The 24217-nt window shown below is 37.7% G+C and overlaps 1 protein-coding gene across 3 annotated transcripts in view; it reads left to right on the top strand.

The window, feature by feature from the left end:
• The window catches only part of gadl1 (glutamate decarboxylase like 1), a 119492-nt gene that overhangs the window by 77988 nt on the left and 17287 nt on the right, over positions 1–24217 (top strand). For all 3 annotated transcript variants that reach the window (XM_031903417.1, XM_012964839.3, NM_001045610.1), the window contains 3 exon segments: positions 5044–5243; positions 10065–10116; positions 12906–12995. In XM_031903417.1, coding sequence (XP_031759277.1) covers positions 5044–5243; positions 10065–10116; positions 12906–12995 — 342 coding nt within the window.

Here is a 24217-nt window from a genome sequence, read left to right as displayed (position 1 = left end):
TTTATTCCTGCCTATCATCACACAAGGTCTTGCCTTGTACATATGACTATGTACAGGTTGTGGTGGCATTTTTCTGGTATTCTGCCAGCATAGTCAGAAGTCCCACAAAGATCAGATTTATTATATAAACATACAAGGATAGTACAGGGAATATAATGCATGGAGAGCAGTTTTAGTGTGTTTGTATATGCAGTGTTGATCAGATTGTGGATATGTATGCCTAGTGCCATCCCTCCACCATATTTTGTGAAATGTGTTGCATCCCCAGGGGGAATGCACTAATTGTGAATGGTGAGTGCTTTATATGTATTAAATAATATACAGGCAGTGTGCTGTGTTTGCAGAAGCTGAATTGCCAAACCAAAAAAAAGTCTTATTTACAATTTTCATTTTGGGCTTCCTGCAGGCCACATATTTTGATAAATCTATGGGCATCAAACTGTTCAGCAGAATGAAATAGCTAACCTTGTCTTTCCTTTAAAGTGGGTAAAACCAGAAAGTGTTTGTGGGTGAGGCTTATTATAAATGTGGGAAGGGCTTATTATGGCATGTGGAACACATAGCATTCCCCTAATTTAAGCAGTGTGTGTGATGGGCGTTGTGATCATGCTTTGTGTGCCCATTTGTATAACAATATATGGTCTGTGTAATTTTATATAATAAGCAATGATTATTAAATGAAAAAAATGCCTAGTTATAAAATCAGACACACAACTTTTTAATGTACTTTTCACTTTAAGTGTTTTACAATATTACAATACAAAACAAACAACTGCTAATATACAAAACTAATATACAGTGAAATATTTACAGAATCACAAAAGCTAACCAGGTAATTATTTTGTAAAAGTCTCTATTGTAGATACCCTCAGAGCCTAAACATTGATTTATCTCTTTTGGACAGAACGTCATGTGATAATGCCAAAAAGTAATTTTCTCCCTATATAAGTCTGTGAATATGGGAATGAAACTGACTTGTTTGATTTTATTATTTTTATTTAGTCTCTTTTTGCGTTATTAGTATAGACTGTAATTTTCTTGTTTGCAGTCAATGTGCCATTCAGTGCTTTTATGACTCTTTTCTACTGTATATTTTGAACATTTTACCAGGAAGGCTTGGAAAAAAAAATGGTGTTTGATTGCTATTCGGAGACCATTAACGGTGTATGTGCACATTTCCCTGCAGTTTTAATACAGTTGGCTGAGCTCCTCTATAAATGCTCTGTACAAATCAGCTGTGTCTGCACTACAAGCCATAGATGTTTACAACACAGATATAGAGCAGAGCACTATGGGGATAATGAAACAAAAGGTGCAAAGTTTGCGTAGCATAGCTGTTTATAGGCAATATGCACCTTTGACACTCTCTGCTTGTCAACAGTCCATTCCACCATGCTATTTTACTCTGACCTGAATTAAGCTTAAGTCATTGACATAGCAAGACCAGCTTTTTATAAGTAATATAAAAACTTTTATGAACTTATAAATGTAATGATTTATTTTAAGTTGATATAATTTGGAAGTAGAGGTTTAATATATAGGTATAAGGGGCTGTTTACGTCCATAAGTGTAGTGAGCACAAGCACAATGGGCAAGTTTTTTTCCCCAGAATTCCAGCACTGTTGTAGTCACAAGTGGGCATTGCACCTGGCGAAAATGTAACTGATTTATTAAAACTGATGCAGCTGCACACGCATTTTGTTTGAAACTGGACTCAGTTGAGCTGAAAGTTTGCATGATGTAATTTAAGATGTTAGGCAGACGAGTGACATCTGCACCCAGTTCTTTAGATGTAAGTGTAAGCTTCAGGTTTCGCCTGTGTTAATAGGCTCAGCAGGCTCTTTAGATTCAGAATGGGAGGCATGAAGGACTGAGCAATTGACTTTCAGGGTCCTTAGCAGTAAAACTACTTCTTGTATCTAAAGTTGCACATAAAGAGTTGCTCCTCTGACATGCAGCGCTAAATTAGGCTGATCCAATCGTTTGGCCCCTGGGATTGGGTTTATAGGATATAGGTATGCCTATATCAATGCAGTCCTCACTGAATAGAATCTTCAAATCTGCCTTAATGTAAGAAGGCGAAATACAAATTATTTCACTGTTGATAGTTAAGTTATTAATGGTTTGGCTAGTAGGTGGCAGCGACCTATAAGGTTGACAAGTAAAAAAGTATTTCTTAAAGATGAGTAAAAGCTCAAGGAAAGAGGAAGCAAAAAGGAGGAGGTAGGCCATTCTGGCAATGTCAGTGAGAGGGAGAGAAGTATTTTGCTGTAGGGAGAGATTAGGCCTGGACAGAGTTAAGTTGTGACCCAGAATGAGTTTACTAGTTGTGTATGAATCTTTGAGAAATAAAGCAAAAACATGGTTAAGAGACTGAGCCTTCCATATGTTCTTCTTTAACTTTACATGTTTTTCGGTCACATATCTGTTAGGGAGGCTGACAGGAAGGCTGTATACATGGGAGAAACTGCTGACTAAAGGTGGCCATACACGCAACGATATTATCGTACGAAACCTCGTTTCGTACGATAATCGGTGCGTGTATGGTATGTCAGCGAGCCGACCGATGTCGCAGGAAGCTGCTGAAATCGGTCGGCTCGTCGATCGGCCAGGTTAGAAAATTTTGATCGGGCGCCATAGAAGGCGCCTGACCAAAATTCTCCCTTCAGAGCTGAATCGGCAGAAGGAGGTAGAAATCCTATTGTTTCTACCTCCTTACCTGCCGATTCAGCCCTGAATGGTGTGTGGCGGATCTGACGATGTTTCGTGCGACCGATGGTCGTACGAAACATCGTCGGATCGCCACGTGTATGGCCAGCTTTAGTCTAAATGCGCTAAATCAGCAGCTTAAATTTCTCCATATATATATGACCAGCTTAAGCTTTGATTTTCAAATGCACTCCTCTATAATTATCCTTTATTTTATAGCACCAATATATTCTGGAGAACTTTATAGAGATTATACATCATTCCCCACCCCAGTGGAACTCACCATTTAAAGTCCCTGTCACATACACTAGGGCCAAGCATTTATGTTTCTGGAGTGTGGGAGGAAAGCCAGGCAAATAGCAAAAACATACAAATTCCTTGCATATGGTGCCTTGGTTGAAGTTGAACCCAGCACTTCGCTGTTGCCAGGAAACAGTGCTAACTGTTGCACCTTCGTGCTACTTGGATATGCCTAACTCTGATATTTGCTTCTGTTCTCATCTCACAACCTCAGAAAAAAAGGATGCATGGAGGCACCCATAAGTAATAACCTAAGATTAAATAGATTCTAAATTGAAGGTTTAGTTTATTGAAATACAAATAAGATAACAACACTGATGAGGTAAACATATTTACACACAAATAGAACCCTTTAATGTTATCATTCAATAAATATAATAGGAGCAGATCAGTTTAAGCATTCCAGTACTATATAGAGTATGACCTTTGCTTTTTGCTTTTGAATGCAAAAAGAGCTGAATCGGGAGTATGTTATCAAGAAAATTGAACTCTGTTTTGCTGAAATGCAGCAAAATTCAATTTGTCTAACATTTAGAAAAGATTGAATTGTTTTCTTGAGACAGTATTTAATGTACTGTTGAAATGCAGTTAGGTTTTATGGCTAGACACTACAGAGCTCCAAAAATGTGCACAAAATGAAAGTATATAAACAGATGTCAGTTCCTGATGAGCTATCACAGTTTTTTCAGAGATCATTTTACTTTTAAAAAGCTAGTGTTGAATTTCTGAGAATTATACAAAACAAAGAAGCAAATAAATCACACAGTGCATCATATTTCAGAGAAACACCATTCAATACAATTAAAAAAAATGTGTCACTGTTATGAACAGGATCATATACAGATCTAGGTGCACTTGCATGGGTTTAAGTTAGTGCTGGTCATATGGGCTACATGTGCAGAACAGGGATATATACCCACATTTAACAAAGTGATTTATGTAGAACAGTGCAAAAACCAAAAAATGATTTAATAGGTATTTATAGATTATAAGTGGACTGACATTGAGGGTCAAGGGTTAATGCATAACATCATACTAGAGTAATGACAAATTGTACTGTCACCCCACTAAAGTAATGACAGAGCATGACCAGAGTAATGAAATCTGTGTGAAGGAGCAAAGCACATTTATATAGGCAAGTGTTTCCGAGATAAAATAGATGCTAGGCTGTGCGTGCATTGACCCTATTCGTTAAAGGTACTTGCATCCATATATGCTCCTTGCACTTCCACATATTTGCAGTAAGTGACTATTTATTGATCTCACCCCTTAAGAAGAACTGTGTGCAAGTTTTGCAAAATTCCAGTGTGGCTTGGGCGGCATGCTGCCCTAGGCCCAGATCTTTGTGGCCTTGCCACAAATGCAGGCCTGAACCCTGGAGCTACCATCACCGTTGACATGGTGGTTGCATCAATAGATGTATGAGACTTGTGTACTTGTGTCCCAAAAGCAGACACTAATGCTGTTTTCATATCAGTACACCCACCTCAATCTGCCCCAAGTGTGGCAAAAACTACACTCTACTTGCTGGAATTGAGGCTTTAAATTCTGCGTTGTGAGAAAAAAACTTAGATTTGCATCCAAAATTGGACTGCACTATACTTGTGGGCATAAATGAGCCCAATTATTCCTTAAGCTTCTGCAAAGGTATATGTACAGTAGCTCCTAGGAGGTGTTAAGTTTCACATTAATTATCGCAACATTTTATGCATTTAATGCTTAAAATTTGTCACCATGGGAGAGAATAAAAAAGAAATGCAAATAACTCAAAAGCCATTCCAAATTTGTAATAAATGTATATTACAAATTTACTTAGAACTTTTTCTTTTATTAGGTGGACTTGTCTTTTAAATTACAAAGACAGACTAAATATACCAATGTATAAAAAACATTATATATAAAACTGAAAAAAAATCACTTTCAAGAACTTTTTACATAGTTTAAGAAGACAAATGAGGTCCAATGTTTAAGTCCAGATTTCAAGGTAACTAGCTGATGGAATGCTAACGCACAGGTATCTGTTCTACTTTACAGGGCCTGCTTAAACGCTGTCACTCGGCAGAAGCCACCTATCTTTTCCAGCAAGATAAATTCTATGATGTACAATACGATACAGGGGACAAATCTATTCAGTGCAGTCGGCGTGCTGATGCTTTCAAGTTCTGGATGATGTGGAAAGCATTGGGGACCACAGGGCTGGAGGAGAGGATAAACCGTGCTCTTGCACTGACAAGGTAATATGTTTTATACAGGGATGATTTATGAAGCAGGTATCGTATAAAAGAGATTCTGACACATTCCAGTTTATAGAGGAACATATCACTAGATAATCTCTCGTCTCCCTTAGCCCCAGTAAGTAAGTGCACTGATATAAACAGTATCTCCAGCAGATCATCAGCCTGTACTTACTCCATCAGTGTGGTATTTCTAGGTAGGGTGCGGCATTCTGGTGCTGGCACACAAGGTTGCTACCAGGAATCATGGAGCTGTATAAGCCTGCCTGGGCACACCCTAAACTGCCCAAAATCTGCCACTAGTGAGCCCTGTGCTTTTAGTGAGGTTTACACCAGGCCAAGCAACCAACCAGCAGGTTCCATTTATTGATCACCTCTTTAAATGCAAACATCTGATTGCCTGCTATTGTCAACCAAAAGTTATATTGATGAAAATGTGTACATTTATTCTCATATACATACAGTATGTACATAAGTATTTCTGGTTGTCAGAATTCACATTTGAATTCATAATGTATAAGAAAATATTAAAAATTAAAAAACAGATATTTACACATAATATTTTATAATTAATCTTTATATTTAGTCCCTCTCCTATTTATCTTCCAGTCTCTTATTCAAACCACTGCATAATGTCACCTGACTTTATCCAAAGTGTTTGGATTTTGTTCATACAATGCGGCAAATTAAATTTGAGATTGTGTGCTTTTGCTGCAAAAAAAACTATAGGTACTTCTTAGTTAAAACAATAGGCAAAAAGCACAAGACTAATAACTGAGCTCATGTTGAAACATTGTTTAAACTTTTTTAAAGGCAGAAAAGATATGATTATGGTAAATGGTACTTGAGTTTGGGTTTGTTTTATTTCCACAAGTGTTAAAATGAACTCAGATAGCCTCGGGGCACACACTCAATATGACTCAATGTGTAAATCATGTGCAAATTGCAGTGCCCATTATTCTTAGTCTGTGTGTACCTGAATAGCATCACTTCCAGGGCAGACACCAACTCGGGGCTAAACTCCAAAAGTACTTTTATTTGTTGCGTCACATTAACAAAACGCATCTGACAACTCAGATGTAGTCACGTGGGTCAAAATATCAAGGGACTGATACAAAAATCTGATGTGTAAAATACTTGTAACTTTTGCCATCCAAAACGACACTCCTGTCGGAAGGGAATGCTGAGTGCTGTGTCTTCATCTGACTAGATAAAATCTTATAGTGTCAGAAAGACTTTTTTGTTCTCATTGAAATACATTGACTGTCGGAAGTAGACACATGAACAAAAGAAAACATCCAACTTTATCTGATCCGACATTACATTACAGCCTATGGAGATCAGATTTTGTAGGATCCTACAAAATCTCATGCTGTTGCGTGGTGTTGCATAATAGATCAAATTAAGTCTGACTCATGTTTAAGATTTTTCCCTTTTCCCTTACTAGTATTAAACTTTTGTATTACCCTAGCTGTAATATAACTTTTTGAATGTTGCATCTTTCATAAGTATTATTATAAAGTGCTTTTCTAGTTGTAACATTCTCTTACTGGCTGGAATTACACATTATTCTTCTTTGTGGTGAAGGCACCTTAATTGGTAGTACTCTATCTGTCACCCCTTTCACCCTGCTTTTGAAATTTTAGCTGCCTGCATCACCCTGATAAATGACATTGAGAAATTCATGAAGGCCACAGTGTTAATGTGTCTGCATATCTGTAAATAGATTTGGTTTTCAGAGCCAGACTGCTGGCCTTAGAACTTCAGGAAACTTCTGCTGCTAGAGCTGATGTTCTGTTTTCCCCTGACTTGTTCATACTGTGTACCATTGTACAGTTCTGTAAATTACATTTTATGTGCTGGATTGGATGTTTTATTTTTGAAAAGTAGTAATATGGCGAGAGACAGTAACTGCTGCCATGGTTACATATTTTTTGGAAGAAAAGGAAATAAATTGCCTTTTTAGTGTTCAACTATGTACAGTGTGAACACTAAATCCTTTTCTTTTTAATAGTAGGGAAAAGGCAGCTCTTTTACACAGGCATAGGTGTCCTTACTTCAGCATTTTATAGGGAATAATGAAAAATATTTTGCAGCTTTTTTTTTCCTTTTTTTACTTGCCTCTGCTGTAAATGTCAGTTCATTTGCTTAAAGAATAAGTAAACTTTTTCAAATAATTCAGTCTAAAATCCCGCCTTCCTGTTCTCTTCTCACCAGCTACATTTCTTAACACAAGGGCAGCAGCACAAATTCTCAACTTTCTGCTCTTGCATGAGGCCTGGACCTCAGCCATTGTATACAGGGCTTCTCCTCTGAATAGACAGTCACTTGGTGAAGCCTCTGCTGCACATTCCCCATCAGAGCAAATACTGTTGTGCCTAATTTTAGGTGCACTAGTTTCAAGCCTACTGCCTGTATTTAATAATTCCAGGTACATTAATGTTGGTTTTGGCAAATACTGCTTATCAATTTGTCCACATCCACATCTGTAAAAGTGTGCACCAGAAAAAAACACAGAGAAAAAAGCTGACGTCATTATAATATGCCTTTTGGCTTCTACATCAACCAACGAGATCAGAGCCCTGCCGTGGAATAAATTGACTTATTTTGCAAAGCTAAATATGACTTAGCCACAATTTAATTTCACCTTCCCATTGACTCCAGTGCATTTTGATGAAATTTTGTGATATGAGTGCAACAGACCAGTTTGGCTCATCACTACTCACAGCAATGAGCATTCTCCAGTGGCACAGCAATTCTAGTCCCCTTATGTGGAAAGGTATTTTTTGCACAGGTGAACATTTATTATTCATTTACAGCAGTATTGCCATGAGTAGTACTAGTAGAAATATGGCAGATTACTTTTGCAGAAATTGTGTAGAAAATCCATGAAATTGCAACATTTTGAAGAAATGCATTGGAGTCGATGGGAAGGCTAAATTACATGTGTTTTTATCTCAACTATGCTACAACTGTTCTTTAAAAAAAAAGGCTCCCATGTTGCCAGCTTCTTCAAAACATGGGGCCCCTTAGATAGACAGGGGGAGGGCTCCAATATGACAAGGGATACATGTTTTTTCAGCATTTTTTTTCTGACAGACAGTTTCACCAATGAACATTTTTTGCTGCTGGTGAAACCACACATTTTGCTGCAAAACTGTATCAGCCAAAAACGTCAAATTGGGGTAAACCAGAGATATATACCGTTGTGTCAACAGTGTTTAATTAATATGTTAGTGTACAGGAAACCATCACATAGGTTTATTCTATATACATTTCTATCAAAACATAGACTCTATGAAGAATATTTATCAGAGTTTGCCAAACAGAAACTATACAAGTGAATAGAAAGATCTGAAATGGCCAACAGTATGTGAGAGAATAGCTCAGTGGTCACAGTCCTGGGGAGATTTTTAGCACTCTCAAGATTCCAGTCAACACATCCTCTTTCATTCTTACACTACTTCCTGCAGTATACAGTATATCCCTTCCCCATCAGACTTCTGCTGACAGCAGAATGCAGCCACACCGGGTGTTCAGTACAGAATATGTGTATTGTGTCGGGGGTTAAATGTGTGTAAACTTGCTTTGATAAAGAACTACACTTCTTACTGGTAAAGAGCTGGTATAAGATGGGCAGTATTATATTAAAAGTATACATTTATAAATAGGATTGAGGAGCTTATTAAGGTTGAGGGTGTTATCCTACACTTAGGATTTACTATATTATAAATTATTTATATCACTATCATATCCCACAACCCGGTACTTTGTAAGAGATGCAAATAAAATGCATAATAAAGTTAAACAATAAAAGATTCTACGTGTCAGCTTAACAGTTTTAGAAAATCAAAGCAGATATAATCTTTGGCTCAACTAAACCATCTTGACCTGAGTAGCAAACGTTTTTGCAGTTGGTCCCTGCAAAGATCCTGATTTACTGCACAAGTCTACTGCACAAAATATAACCAGAGCTGTCACCCCACTTAGATTTATTGCTGTTTCCCATATTTATATACAGGGCTGGGGTGGAGCTGTGAGTGTGGTCCAGTACCTCATACAGATCGTTTGAAGGTTGAAATGTCAGTATCACTGTTAGATAAATAGATAAAGCAGGTTCATAAATACTGTAAAGCAGATTGTGCTAAGAAGAGGTAGGGGGGCTAATTATCAGAAGCCCCTACGAACCAGGCTGGAGTCACCTAAGACATGAAACCAGTGGCTAAAAACGCTATAGCATTCTATAACATTCTACTGCCCCTGGCAGATGCTAAGAGCTATAAATTGTCTTAAGGCAGATGATAATCTGTTTCAATAAATGCGGAAGAATCAAACCACCATGAGCCTGCAGAGATGTCCATCATGCTTATATACTGGTGCGTCACCTCCAGCTTGTCTACTACTTAGAGGTGATTGTCTGACTTCATCAAAGCAGCTCTAACTGATTCTAACATTTAACTTGTCACCATATTATTTACTCTATATGGACAACAGTGCCCTTTATCTCTTAAAAGGTATGTTATAATTTACAGCCATAATACATTTTATAATCCCTTCTTGAACTTTACCCTTTTGTACCTGCCTTGTAATTGTAATTACCAGCTATAGGATATTAATGTCAGCAGAATCCAAGCAGTAATGTCTCCAGTATAGAAATGTAAAAAATCCAGCACAGATTGTTAGTAACACAATTAAAGGTAAAATAGTATGAAAGCCCAGGAACGATCTAACAGTCAGTCGTTTGCTGTTATAAAGATAATAAAATAATTCAGTGAAATATATTAGTGTTATCAGTAATGCGAGTTTGCTTTTGTTTCACAGATATCTAGCAAGCGAAATTAAGAAACGAGATGGGTTTGAACTTCTCTGGGAGGTAGGTAATTGGAATGGCAATTATGATTCAGAATGTTGAGGTCAGGCGTTTCTCAGCTGGGTTAACATAATCATTGAAGATTAATTTTCCTTATTTTACATTCAATTATGTTTATCTCTACCAATGGAATGATTCAGTGCATATACAGTATTCAGTGATGCCATTAAGCTTTTCTCTTACACACATCAGCGGTATGTTTGATGTATTATAGAAATCACTATATTGGCCTTTCCTTAAGTGAAATTTTGAATATTTCAGAAATGTTGTACTTAATAACCATGAGCGATAATATGGGAATGAATTTGGATTAGTAGTGATCTTTAATGTCTCTGTGGATACAATGACTGCTGTAACACTTGACTGAAATTTATTTCTATACGGTTTCATTTGCGAAATCTATAATTCATACGGTCCTTGGGGCATTAAGACAAAGATAAAAGGAGAACTAACTTGAAATGAGATTCACTACCATCAAAGGCATCTATCTACTAGTATGCCATTAATTTACTGTGTATAAAGTTACATTGAATCATATACATACAAATGCAAAAGGACATGGACAAGATTGTTATCATATACAAGTATTTGAAGTTCATGTTTAATAACAGCCATAAAAGGGCATGGCACATTTGCATTCATTTTGAGAGTCATTTGATTTACAAATACACATGAAAATGAATTTAATGGGGCTGCTAACTAACTAGGGACAAGTACAAGTAGAATGCAGAATTCCCTAGTCCACACTACATATTGATTTTGTTGGACCCCCTTCTATGAAACACTTAAGGGTAGTTCCTGGGTTAGAACTGTTTAGGTCCCAGTCAGTGCTGCAGCCCTAAAACCAATATCACGAAAGCAGCTCCAAAGATTACAGATGATATAAGTTTCTGTCCTTTATGTCTGGAGGAAAGTCTCATAGTTAAAATCTGAAAAATATTTGAAACGTTTTCAGGGGTGTTTAAAAACCCAAATCTGTGCCATTTGACATAATATACAGGTATGGGATCCGTTATCCTGAAATTTGTTATCCATAAAGCTCCAAATTACGTGAAGGCTAACTCCAATAGACTTCATTTAATTGAAGTAATTCTAATTTTAAAAAATGATTTCCTTTTTTTCTTTGTAATAATAAAACAGTACCTTGTACCTGATCCCAACTAAGATAAAAATTAATCCTTATTGGAATCAAAACAATCTTATTGGGTTTAATTAATGTTTTAATTATTTTTTAGCAGACTTGCGATATGGAGATTATGGAAAGGAACTTATCCAGAAAACCCCAGGTCCCAAGCATTCTGGTAACAGGTCCCATACCTGTACTAGTGACAGGGCCAGGCTTCAAATAAATGTTTTATGGGGAACAGGTGAAACAGAAGGGAACAAGCATTACTGACTACATTATAGCAGAGCATAACACATAATGAATTTAATTAAATGGAAAAACATTTATCCCATCATTCATTTGATGAAAATTCTGTAAAAACCTATTAATTGAATAAGAAGATAAAGATAGGGACTTTTTCACCTTGTTTTGTGGGTCATCACAACATTTTCATGTTAAAGGAATACTGTCATGGGAAAACATATTTTTTTCAAAACACATCAGTTCATAGAGTTTCTCCAGCAGAATCCTGCATTGAAATGCAAAAATGCAGAAAACATTTTTGTATTTAATTTTGAAATAATTTTGAACAAGGGGCTAGCCATATTCTTAATTTCCCAGGGTGCCACAGCCATGTGACTTGTCATTCGGTAAACTTCAGTCATACTTTACTGCTGAGCTGCAAGTTGGAGTGATATCACCCCCCTCCCAGCAGCCAATCAGCAGAATAATGTGAAGGGAGCAGCTCCTAGTAGATATCAGAATAGCACTCAATAGTAAGAAATCCAAGTCCGGCCTGGGACTCCTTCAGTTACATGGGAGTAGAAGAAACAATAGACTACTTGAAAGCATTGTAGTGCTGGTTCTTTCTGAAAGCTCAGGATCATTTAATGGTAGAATTAATTATTTGCTGTGTAAAAAAGTGTAATTTAGAAATAAAAAGTACTTCTAACTTGCATAGCACAGGTCACATGGCTGTGGCACCCTGGGAAAGAATATGCCTAGCCCCATGTAACATTTCAAAATTAAAAATCCTGTTTTTGGAAACAGGATTTCAATGCAGGATTCTGCTGGAGAAGCTGTATTAACTGATGTGTTTTAAAAAAATGTTTTCCTATGACAGTGTTAATTTAAAAAGTAGATGTAAAATCCTAGGCTTAAGCCCTCTAGCAGTAATCAGCACAATCGCTGAATTATATAGATACAGGTATGGAATCCCTTATCCGGAAACCTGTTATCCAGAAAGCTCCAAATTTCGGAAAGCCCGTCTCCCATAGACTCCATTTTAATCAAATAATTCAGAATTTTAAAACTGATTTCCTTTTTCTCTGTATTAATAAAACAGTACCTTGTAATTGATCCCAACTTAGATAAATAATCCTTATTAGATGCAAAACAATCCTATTTGGTTTAATTAATATTTTATTATTTTTTTAGTAGATTTAAGGTATGGAGATCCAAATTACGGGAAGACCCCTTATCCGGAATACTCTTGGTCCCGAGCATTCTGGATAATGGGTCCTATACCTGTATACAATGTTGCAGTGTTTATCACTTAAAATAATTATATTTAGTAAATTTTCAATGTGAAAAAAATTGTTGTCTTAATTGTTGACTTAAATATATATATATAAATATATTTTCCATTTAAAGATCTTCATAAAATGTCCCTTTCTTACTTTTGCAGCCGGAATATGCAAACACCTGTTTTTGGTACATTCCACCATCCTTCAGGAACATGGAAAAGGGACCGGAGTATTGGCGGAAATTTAGTAATGTAAGTGCAGTTAATTTATACAAACTATTTCATGTTATCTTTATTCCTGAAAACACAAACTTATTGCCATGAATTTAAAACATTCAGCTGTGTTTGTGGCTGGTTTGGTTTCAGGCTCCCCCATGTGGTAATAAAAATAAATGCAAGAAATTAAAACAAAAACCAAAAAAGCACCGAAACCCCTTTTAAGAAAATGAGACATGTTTTAACTTTGTTGGTTAATTAGCTCACATAGTATTGCTATGTGTCTGTGTGTCCTGTGTGTGTCTGTATGTCTGTGTGTAAGAAACCAGTGGGGCAGGGACTGATGTGAATAAAGAATAAACCCTGTAAAGCACTGCGTTCTATACTGATGCTATAATATCTAAATATAATAAACATTTTAATTAACACCAATGATTATGATTTTCTTTAAAACAAATATTCAGTAAAGCATTTGTATTTTATCTATATCTTTTGCATTAATTCACTCACAGCTTTTGAAACGCAAAGGAATACAATTTCTAGATGTATTTTATTTGCATGGAAATAGATGCTGAGTAACATTGTTTGCTGCTGGTAAAATGCACTTTTCTTAATTTCTGAGAAAGTTACAATTGGATTTGTTGCTTGCACTGAGATATGAGTTTCCTTATACTGTATGTATATACTAAATATATTTCCCAGCCAGAATTAGCAGCCTTGTGTTATGTTTTATGACTTTTGCCATTTAGTTTTGTTATCTTTATAACAGAACACGAGCCACAGAATCTAGTTTTCTCTGTTTTTAAGGCTTTAATGGTATTTAGTAGTAGAATTTCAGAGACTAACATGTTTGTTAAGTGCAAAGCAAACAGGACTGAAGGGCTCATTTACAATGGGTACAGGGCAAGTGTTGAAGCACAGTCAACATTTTAAAAGCCCCATACCCTACAAATTTGTGCTGTAACCACAGTGCAATTGGCACTCTGTGGCATGATTGTTTAATCCAAGATCCTAATAGGGGAAAGGAAGCCTTCTACTTAGGAGAATGAAAGGTAAAAACTAAGTAAGCTTTATCAGAAAGGTCTATACAGCCATAAGCACTCACAGAAAAGCTGCAATATCAAAAGTCCTCTATCGAAAGAACCACAGGATTTCCTTTTTTGTAAACATGTCCTTAGGGTATTTGACTTCCTCTCTCAGAAAGATTCTTCATTCCTAGGGCCAGAGTCTGTGCAGCTCTCTCCTCTCTCCTGCTCTCCCAATAAGAATTCATAAAACTCACTCCCCCCTCCCTTGGGGATGTGTAATCTGAGCTATAACAGCTAGACTACAAGCAGGAAGCTATGAAGACCAAGCTAAAATGGCAGCTGCAATCTTAAACAAACAGAGAAAGCTTCTAGGGCTCTTTACTCAGGTATGGTAATGGTTTCTGCAGCATAAATATAGTGTTTTAGGTGGCACTAATGTGGCAAATCTATGACTTTTCTTCTCCTTTAACACCATCCCCTAACAGACATGCAGTACAGGGTTCCAAATGTGCTTGCAGCCCCTGGAACATTTTTTTTGAACCACTTGAATGATGCCTAAAACAAATTTTGCAGAATATATAGGTACCGAGGGCCTGTGCCTAGGGTAGCAGCTTTAGGGGGGCAGTCCTCAGGGGCCTATATATTCAGTAAAATTTGTTTTATAAAACCTCCCCAGAAAACGAAACACCAAAAAATATAGGCTTATTTAAAGCTGTACAACATACCAGCTATGTAAGGCTATTTATGTGGCACGATTTTGACAAACAGCTGCAAAAGAATAATACTCTTACATTTACAGTATAAACATGTTTTTACTTGAATTATACTGTGCTTCCTTCCTCCAAACTAGCAATCGAGCTATACCTCTAACTGTATATTATGTCAAAGATCCAGTGTCCCACTGTTGATAACAATGTGATCAAAACACCTTTAATTGCTGCTGGTCACTTATTATAATAGTGTAATGGAAGCATGTTGCCTGTATATCAGAAGGAAACACTAATGACTGTATTTTTTACAATAATTGGTCTGGTACACCATAGGCGGCACATTTTCCTTATGCTATAATGGGAGGCAGCCTGTAGATTACAGTGAAAGGCACAATAATAACTGGAAACAAATGTCTAGTGTGCTAGTGTGCAGACCCCTAACTGCAAAGTAAAAAATAAACTAATATAGATTTCAATTGCCATTTGTTTTTTTTTAAAAAATGGATATCTTAAGCACAAAAAAATGTGTTAAAGTAATGGAAGTCTTTAAAATTAAGAAAAGAAGGTTGGGTTTTGGGGGGGGGGGGGTGTTAAAGGGCATGATGGCAGAAACTGGGATTGTTGTATTTTTATAGCAACCTTTTTTTAAAGGGAGCTTATAATGCTTTTTTATGGAAATAGATAAATGTTTTGAATTGCTTTTCTCATGAAAATCACTTATGCACTTGATTGTTACAGTAATGTCATGTTATTGTAGATAAGAGTTTTTAGAACAATCCACAAAACAAAAGCATATTTTAATGGTAAAAATTCAAGGGATGAAAGTACCAGTACCATTTCTGGAATTCCTAGGCTTTGTCATTTGAACTTTCTTTCACAAATGTATCTGAACAGAAAAAAAACACAAAGACTGATAAATCAGCCAGGAGAAAGGTCTTTTATATTACAAAAACAGAATTTCAAGGTTGGAAGTTGTTCATGCTGGAAACAAATATTTTTTTTTTATGCTGGAGCTACAGACCAATATTCAGCATTAGGATTTTACAGTATTTTAGACTAGAGCTGACAGAATACAAGTCACACGTTGGACTCCCACATGCAGTCAATGCCCAGATTTAAGTGCCTTGAGATTTGACTTGCTGAAGCTAAGAGGCACTTGTGGAAACTTGTGTTTATGGCCCACTACTTTCTTAGGTGACTTAGAAATGACACTTACGTGTAAGCACCTGCCTGCAATATGCTTACTTTTACTCCAGTATTGATTCTGGCACTTATCCAGTGCCTATATTCAGGAGTATAATATCATTTGTGCATGTAGGATATTCATTTATCCCTAACAATAAGTAGCCATATATTCCTTAATTGTCCTGGACCATTTCCCATAAATATTGCCTTTCTACATTATGAAGTACAAATGGTTTTATGGATGCATCTGATTCACACTGTGGCCAATGCACAACTTTCATTTTAATTTAAAAATGGTGGGATTGTGCGTTCAAGAATAAGTTGATTCACTTAAATTTTACTTGTATGGAATAGAAGGGCTTTTTTACAAAGCAATTGGAAAGGACTAGGTAAGAACCAGGTGCAGGATCCTTCAACTCCAACATGCAAATTAGCAATCTACTTCCACATCGGTAAATTACCTTCATGTTTTGCTTGCCTCAGCATGGATGCAAATTGATTGACCCCTGGCATTGTGGTGTCCATGGCACTGGAAACACTGTAAAAGTGCAATTACTTAAGTGCTAATGAATTGCCTGTGTAAATAGAAAATATAAGGCAGAAAGAGGCAGGAGTTCATTGCTTCTGATTAAAAAAAACTGTTGTTAACAGCAAAATAAATGTTGTAGTAGGCCCCCAACTTTACGACTGATAGTGGTTCTGGTTCATTTGTAGCCTTCTCAAGAACTGCGTTGACTGCATGCATCCCCTAAAAACCATGTTCTTGTGTTACTGTGATGATGCTATTTATACATACCTCAGATCAGGGATGGCTTATTACAGCCTAAGGGGGGACTGTGAACTGTAATTGTCATTCACTGGCTGGGGATATGGGAGTTTCAGTTCACAAAATGCCAATATCTGATACAGAAGCACATACTTTTAATTAAGACTAATAAGTGCAGTGTGCACATCTAGGAAACATTTCCCCAATAAGGACTTCTGCGATTTCTGGGTAATTAGCAGCGCCACGTATGCCATACATACTCGCCAGTGGGATGGTATTTCATTGCGGGCGACTAGTCTCCCCGTCTGCCACAGCCCTAAGAAAATGTAGATAATGCTCCTTGGATTATGCAGCTACTACAGCACCAAATATTCCTGACCTTCTAATTCTCAGTCTAAATATGTGAAGCATGAGCAGCTGAAGGTACAAAGAAATACTGCTGGGGTCTGACAGGGATAGCAAAACCACAATAAAAATGTCTTCTCACATTATAATGCATGATACTCCCAATAAAAATAGCTTGATGTTTCCTTCCTCAGCCTCCCTTTCTATTGCTTTTATCTATTTTTTTTCTACATGTGAAACCAAGAGAAACACAGAAGAAGTCTCATTTTGTCTGGCTGAGCGAAAACTAAATGGCAACTATCTTTTTTGTCTAGCAGTTATGATTCTCTCGTGAACTTTGTACTGCATTTCCCTTGGAAAATAATGTGTTGTTTTGAAGTTAAATGGCTTAGCCCCAGGTACACTATTCCAGTAGGTTAGATTAGATTTCTCACTTCACAAATACAGTGCTATATTTTTGGAGATAACAGCGTTGCTTGTGTATTTGTTATTTGCGCTAGTCCAAGTGAAGGGTTTTAAGCTCAATAATAAATTGAGGCTTGGAGCTAAAATGCACTCAAGCTAAGGTGTCAGGGGTTAGGATCTGACCATACAATATAGGCAATTAAAGTCAACTGCACATATCAGAAGGTCAGGACACTCATTGCTGAATCTTAGTGTGGTTTCCCTATGGACTGTGGCTTTGACAAAAGATTGACAAAACATCTCTTTATATACAGTGGTTCTCAAAAGTTTTTTGAACCCTTTAAACTGTTCTATATTTTTATATGAGTGTGACCTAAAACATCATCTGACTTTCAAACAAGTCCTTAAAATAGATGAAGAAAACCTTGTCAAACAAATGAAATAAAAATGATAAGTGAAGGTGAAATCAGAGCCTGGTGTTTTCAGTCAATGGGATGACAATCAGGTGTGAGTGACAGACCCGGTCTTATTTAAAGAACAGGGATCTAGCAAATACACATTTGTGGATGTGTATCATGGCTCAAACAAAGGAGGTGTCTGAGGACCTCAGAAAAAGACTTGTTGATGCCCATAAAGCTGGAAAACTTTTAAAGGGTTCACAAACTTTCAAGCACCACTGTAGGTGTTAAAAGCTAATTTTTTTTATAAAATGATTCACAAAATCTGGAGAGTATAGGCATTATATTTATACAAGTGGATTAACCTGCGTTTCACTAACATTTTTACAGTTCACTGTTTAGTAGTTATTTAAGTTTATTAGTGATGAGTAAATCTGTCCCGTTTTGCTTTTGAGACGCTTTTGTAATTTTATTGCCTTAAGCATACTAATAAATGTACCACATCTCATCTTCCCTACCTGTTGTTGTGTTCATTTAGGCTCCTTGCTCAAACAGTTGGAACAAAAGGCGCCTGTGCTGTGTGTAGCCCATCCTGTGCTCTCTGTCCATTTGGCCGAGGGGCCGATCATATAGGGAGCGTAGCTTTTCAGCCAGTGTATTTGTTCATTGGCTCAAAAGGGTGTTGCATATATATATCTTCAGGTTTTACAGCTCAAAAGGGGATTTGTACTACACCTTTCAGTACCCAAATATACAGCCCTTCAGTCACACCCTTTGGCCCTGTCTCAAAAGGGATATAAATATTGGAGGCTGATGAGTCTGAGGATAAAAAGCACAATACAGACCACTGTGCCTGAATCACATATAGTAGCAGCATGTTAAAATTTGCTTAGAAATGCACATTTCGGGGCAGGCAATCTGTGGATTCTTGCAAATTTCAGGGGGACTGCTCAGGGGCAAAAATATAGAGAAAGGGGGGGGGGGGGGCAGGAGTGTAAAGGGCCCAGTAAGGCCCTTATTAATGAGGAATTAATACTAATATCTTAGTAGAGTTGGTCAAATGTTTTGGTGCCCTAAATTAAGTTTGCCAAGTAACATCTATTTAAGCCACTGGGGGCTGCTGTAGGATGCCACAGACAGTCACTATATATTGATCCTGTGGGGGTTGTTTGGGCCTCTGTTTACTTGGAATGCCAGGGCCAATTTTGGCTCCCATTGCAGACCTGTTCCAATGCAGAAATCCATCTGTTATCAATGCACGTGTTTTAGGAACTGCATTTGCATTAGGCATTAGTAAATGGCTAGTTTGCTGTTCCGCACCAAAATCTGCTCCATGTGGCTGCACCTAGTCTGATGCAATGGCTTGGTGTAAGCTGAGGAGTGGCAGATCCATGACCTGGGTTTATCCAAAAGCCAATAATTGGCCACGTGTGGCTTTAGCCTTATATTACTATGAGATGTGGCGGCATGGGAAGAGTGGTGCTGCAGAGCTGCCACCAACCCCAACTCATGCGGGAAATAATAATCCACTCCAGGTCTTTGTGAGAACTTGTTTCATGTTATCATTTAGTTGTGGAGAGGGATACAGGCCTAAAACAACAGGACTGGGTCATTATCTCATGACATGGGGTTGGTTGACAGCTCTGGTGCTGCTCTGCCTGATAGCATTAACATACTATTTTTCTACCTAATCAATGCACATTTGCATGCAATAAACACTGTTATTCCTCAGAAATACAAAACATCTGAGCATTACTTTCATTCGCAACTCGAATGAAGCAAATTGATTGGGGATTTATACACAACTCATTAGACAAGCAAAGAGGCCAATCTGTGGCAGAAGGTGTATATAACATGCTATGTACAGGGAATCCTTTACAGACATGCTGATTTGCGTAAACAAAATCCCTGTGTTCAACGTGTATGCTCTTCCTATAATAAATAGTACCAGCAAGAATCTTCATTCAATTTGCTTGCTAGGAAAATGTTTTCAAACATAGAAAGATGAATATAAATATGTTTTTTTATATTCTCACCTAACTCGCCATAGAGGCTCATTTATAATGTGCAATCACAGCAGCAGTCACAATACTTTTACTGCAACTATAGCACAATTTGGCACCTTTTATTAAAAGCTCTTGCTGTTATCCGGAAACCTCTAAAATACAGGCATGCTATTTACCATACCAAGTCCCAAATGGGCAAACAATCTTAATTTTTACTGATTTGTATTTCTTTGCATTAATAATAAAGTAGAGCAGAAGTACTCACTACTTCGTTGCTGTGCAAATCTCTTGTTTATTAGCCAATGTTACCACAATGAACAAAATTTGGGGGGGTCTGTACCTCTCTCTGTCAGGGGGATGAAGGGAGGTACGAATGCCTTAAATATTGTTTATTGTGGTAACATTGGCTAATAACCAAGAGATTTGCACAGGAAAGAAGTGGTGAGTTCTATGACTTCTGTTTTACTTCTTTTTTCAATTGTGACATGGCCATATGTCTAAGAAGTAATCACAACCTGTTAGTCATTTCACGTTCTAATTGCATGTGGTGCTCCCAATACAGTTTGCTCCTTTGCATTTTTAAGACAGTACAGCTACAGGATCCATTATCAGAAACCCGTTAACCAAGAAAGTTCTGAATTATAGGAAGGCTGTTTCCCATAGACTCCATTTTAATCAAATTAATTAGTCAAATTTTTAAAAATTATTTTGTTTCTCTGTAAGAATAAAACAGTATCTTGTACCTGATCATAATTAATCCTTATTGAAGGCAAAACAATCCTATTGGGTTTATTTAATGTTTAAATGATTTGTTAGCAGACGTTGGTAATCCAAATTACAGAAAAATCCCTTATCTAGAAACCCCCAGGTCCTAAGCATTTTGGATAACAGGTCCCATCAGGCATGGATTTGTGGTGAGGCCCCAAAGGCCTGGGCTTAGGGTGACACAAATTTTAGCTGCACTAAAATTTTGCTCACATACGGAGCAAAGGGGACCTCTCCCCACTGCTTCGCATGTGATTTTAAATACGTGCGAATGTGCTTGCCTGGGATGGGGTGGCTAGCAAATGCGCATGTGTGTGGTGGGAGGGGCGCAAATGGGGGCAGCCTCAGGGTGCCCCGATAGCAAATCCGGCGCTGGGTCCCATAACCTTACCTTCTACTTGATGGTAACTTCTACGTTGATGGCAAATCAGTCAGGTTTTTTTTATTGTTGATATGCCTTTTAGTAGTTTTAGGCCTCTTACACACAGGTGTTTTTTATGCATTTACAAACTCAGAAAGTCAAAAAACACTCATATTGCAAGTTCCAAATGCAACCTTTTATTGTATTTTCTTTTGAACATGCATCAAGTGCATGGCAATGCAGTAAAAAAGACAACTTTGAATGATCATGAGTAGAATCAGGCAGATTATAATGGAAACAATTAGGTGATGCATATAGGTGCACTCAGTGTATAAGAACCTTAAGGCTAATGCCACACGAGGCATAGGGCGGATATTTTCGTTAAGCGTAAAATCGCTTGCTGAAAATTCCGCCCTACGCCTCCTACATATGCCTGCACCCGAATGAATGAGATATGCTTGGGTGCAGGCACATGTAGCCGATATATATGCGAGATAATGCAAAGTCTCGCGTTTTCATGCGTATATTGGCTACATGTGCCTGCACCCGAGCGTATCTCATTCATTCGGGTACAGGCACATGTAGGAGGTGTAGGGCAGAATTTTCAGCAATCGCTTTTATGTTTGCCGAAAATATCCACCCTACGCCTCGTGTGGCATTAGCCTTAAGGCAAGATTTCTTAAAGGAATAATCTCTTATAAAGGATACCCTAGGTCAAAAGCATTCTGGGTAACTGATCCCATATCTGTAACATGTAACAAGCTAATGGGGGGAAATATAATAAAAAGCATTAGGTGTTATCACCAGCACTTCTTCCCCCGTCTGTCTGTGCACTCATGCCGGCTAGAAAAATCCAGCACCAGGATTAGGCTGCAGTGTCAGGAGGTGCAGTCAGCCCTGTCCTTAGGGCAGGCAGTAATAAGAGTTCCCCTTAGTGGCCTAAAGCCTATAGGAATCCCTTACTTGTGCTTTAATCAGGGGATGTGTAGGGGGCAAGTGGAGGTACACCATTCTGCCTCCCCAACCTGCACTTCTGAATATAGCACTACTGAATGCAGGCAGCCATGTATTCATGGGGCTAGCCCACAGCACAGTTTAGGTAAAGATGACAAAATGTCGAAGAGGTAGACAGAATGAACAGGGAATTACACATTTAGGGGATAAAGGGTTACTCCAAAGTTACAAAAAATAATGCCCAATCCATAACATAAACATGGCAGACAAAATGCATGTAGTTTTCCTATATCCTCACTAGATGGCGTTGAAATCTAGTATATTGTTTTCTAGAAAACCTGAGAATAGAATAAGAATAAAAACACTTGCTAAGAAATCAGACATAGCAAGTGCTTTTTCTTATCATTACGTAGGTATTACACAACATGACATGTGTCCTTTGACTTAAGTTATAAAAGGCACCACCACAAATGCATTTATTGGGGATACTTATTTCTCCTGACACTTAACTTCCTGTGCATTGTTATATCGGATCAGGTTGCAGAAGGTAATCTAACCTTATAACCCAAAGTGCTACTAAAACGGAACCATTCTCCACTGTGAATTAACACGTCAGAATGAGACAGGAGGAGATGATTGTTTTCATATGTGCATGTGACACATTTCTTGCGCCCTGAGGAATTCTTGCCTTTAGGCTTTCCACCTCTTCATTTGCTAAAATGGATTGTGTTTTATACATGTTTCCAGAAAAGCTCACATATTTCAGTGATAACATCACCCACAGCCCCTTGTAAATTCTGTCTTATACTCTAATCTTATGAACAAATCAAGCCAAACTGCCGGGAAACGTAATGTTACTACCAGAGTTCATAATCTGCTTCCATAGAAGATCATTGTGAAACATGAGCGTACCATCTAAAGCAATTGGCTTCAAAATGCTACTAATGCTTTCCATCTGTTGCAGTAACGGACTAACCACAGCCTACGGCTGCCAAATCCTAAGCAACCATCTGCAACAAAACCACTGATATGTTGATTACATAATAAAGGTGGAGAAATATTTGGGTGGAAAATTGCATAAGTCCGGTTCTGATATTTAAAAAAAATTCCTTTCTGTTTATATATAAAATGAAAACTGGAAACAGAAAAGCCTTATATTTCTCCTATTTTTAACACATACAGTACATTGGATATTATGACCTCTTTTTGAACAAATATGATTCTGAATGGAACTCTATAAATTCTATAAGAATCACCCAGTACTTTGGTGGAAACTTTGTAAGCATGCTATTCAGTGGCAGTACATAGTAAGTCTACAGGAACTTTCCCAAGGTCACAAATAGATTACACTTAAGGTGGCCATACACGCACCGATATTATCGTACGAAACCTCGTTTCGTACGATAATCGGTGCGTGTATGGCATGTCAGCGAGCCGACCGATATCGCAGGAAGCTGCTGAAATCGGTCGGCTCGCCGATCGGCCAAGTTAGAAAATTTTGATCGGGCACCATAGAAGGCGCCTGACCAAAATTCTCCCTTCAGAGCTGAATCGGCAGAAGGAGGTAGAAATCCTATTGTTTCTACCTCCTTACCTGCCGATTCAGCCCTGAATGGTGTGTGGCGGATCTGACGATGTTTCGTGCGACCGACGGTCGTACGAAACATCGTGAGATCGCCACGTGTATGGCCAGCTTAAGATTGGACAAGCCTTCCTTGACCCAAAGGTTAGTGGAAAGTAATAGATATAAATCATTAATCCTATGACAGTCTGCTAGTTTGTGTACTTTCAGCATTTATAGTCAAAGGGATCCCATCAAGAAAGAAACTTTAAACTGTGTAACATCAGGGGGAAAAAATGTGTATTGTGTGCCGTGCTTACATATACAAACAGATGTGCCTAATATTATCTGTTACAACTGATACGGCTGATCATTTACCAGAATGAAAATTTGACTAGTGGAGGAAAAGGATTTGCATGATCAATAGTTAATTACCAAACTTTGTGGAACACACTTTAGGGCTTCCACATGACCATTATTTGACTGGGCTAGTTAGTAATTTACCAGCTGAGGCTGGGAAAGTTATAACAAATGTATCAACAATTACAAATGTGTAATTCTCATTGCTTCACATCTTCCTTGCCCAGTTTCTTCCCCAACATGCCCTTAAATAGTTCTGAATCCTCCAAAATCCTCACTCCTACAACAGCTGCCCCCTTGGATCCCCGCTCCTTTGCCATTCTTCTGTGAGTGACCAACTTGCATTTAATACCTATGAAATAGTTCTTAGGCTGATGCCACACGTGGCGTTTTTACGCTGCGTATTTTCTCATT

This window comes from Xenopus tropicalis, chromosome 6 (genome assembly GCF_000004195.4).
Source record: "Xenopus tropicalis strain Nigerian chromosome 6, UCB_Xtro_10.0, whole genome shotgun sequence".
Lineage (NCBI taxonomy): Eukaryota > Metazoa > Chordata > Amphibia > Anura > Pipidae > Xenopus > Xenopus tropicalis.
Note: the sequence above shows the minus strand (reverse complement) of the source record. Positions and strands in the feature narration are given on the sequence as shown.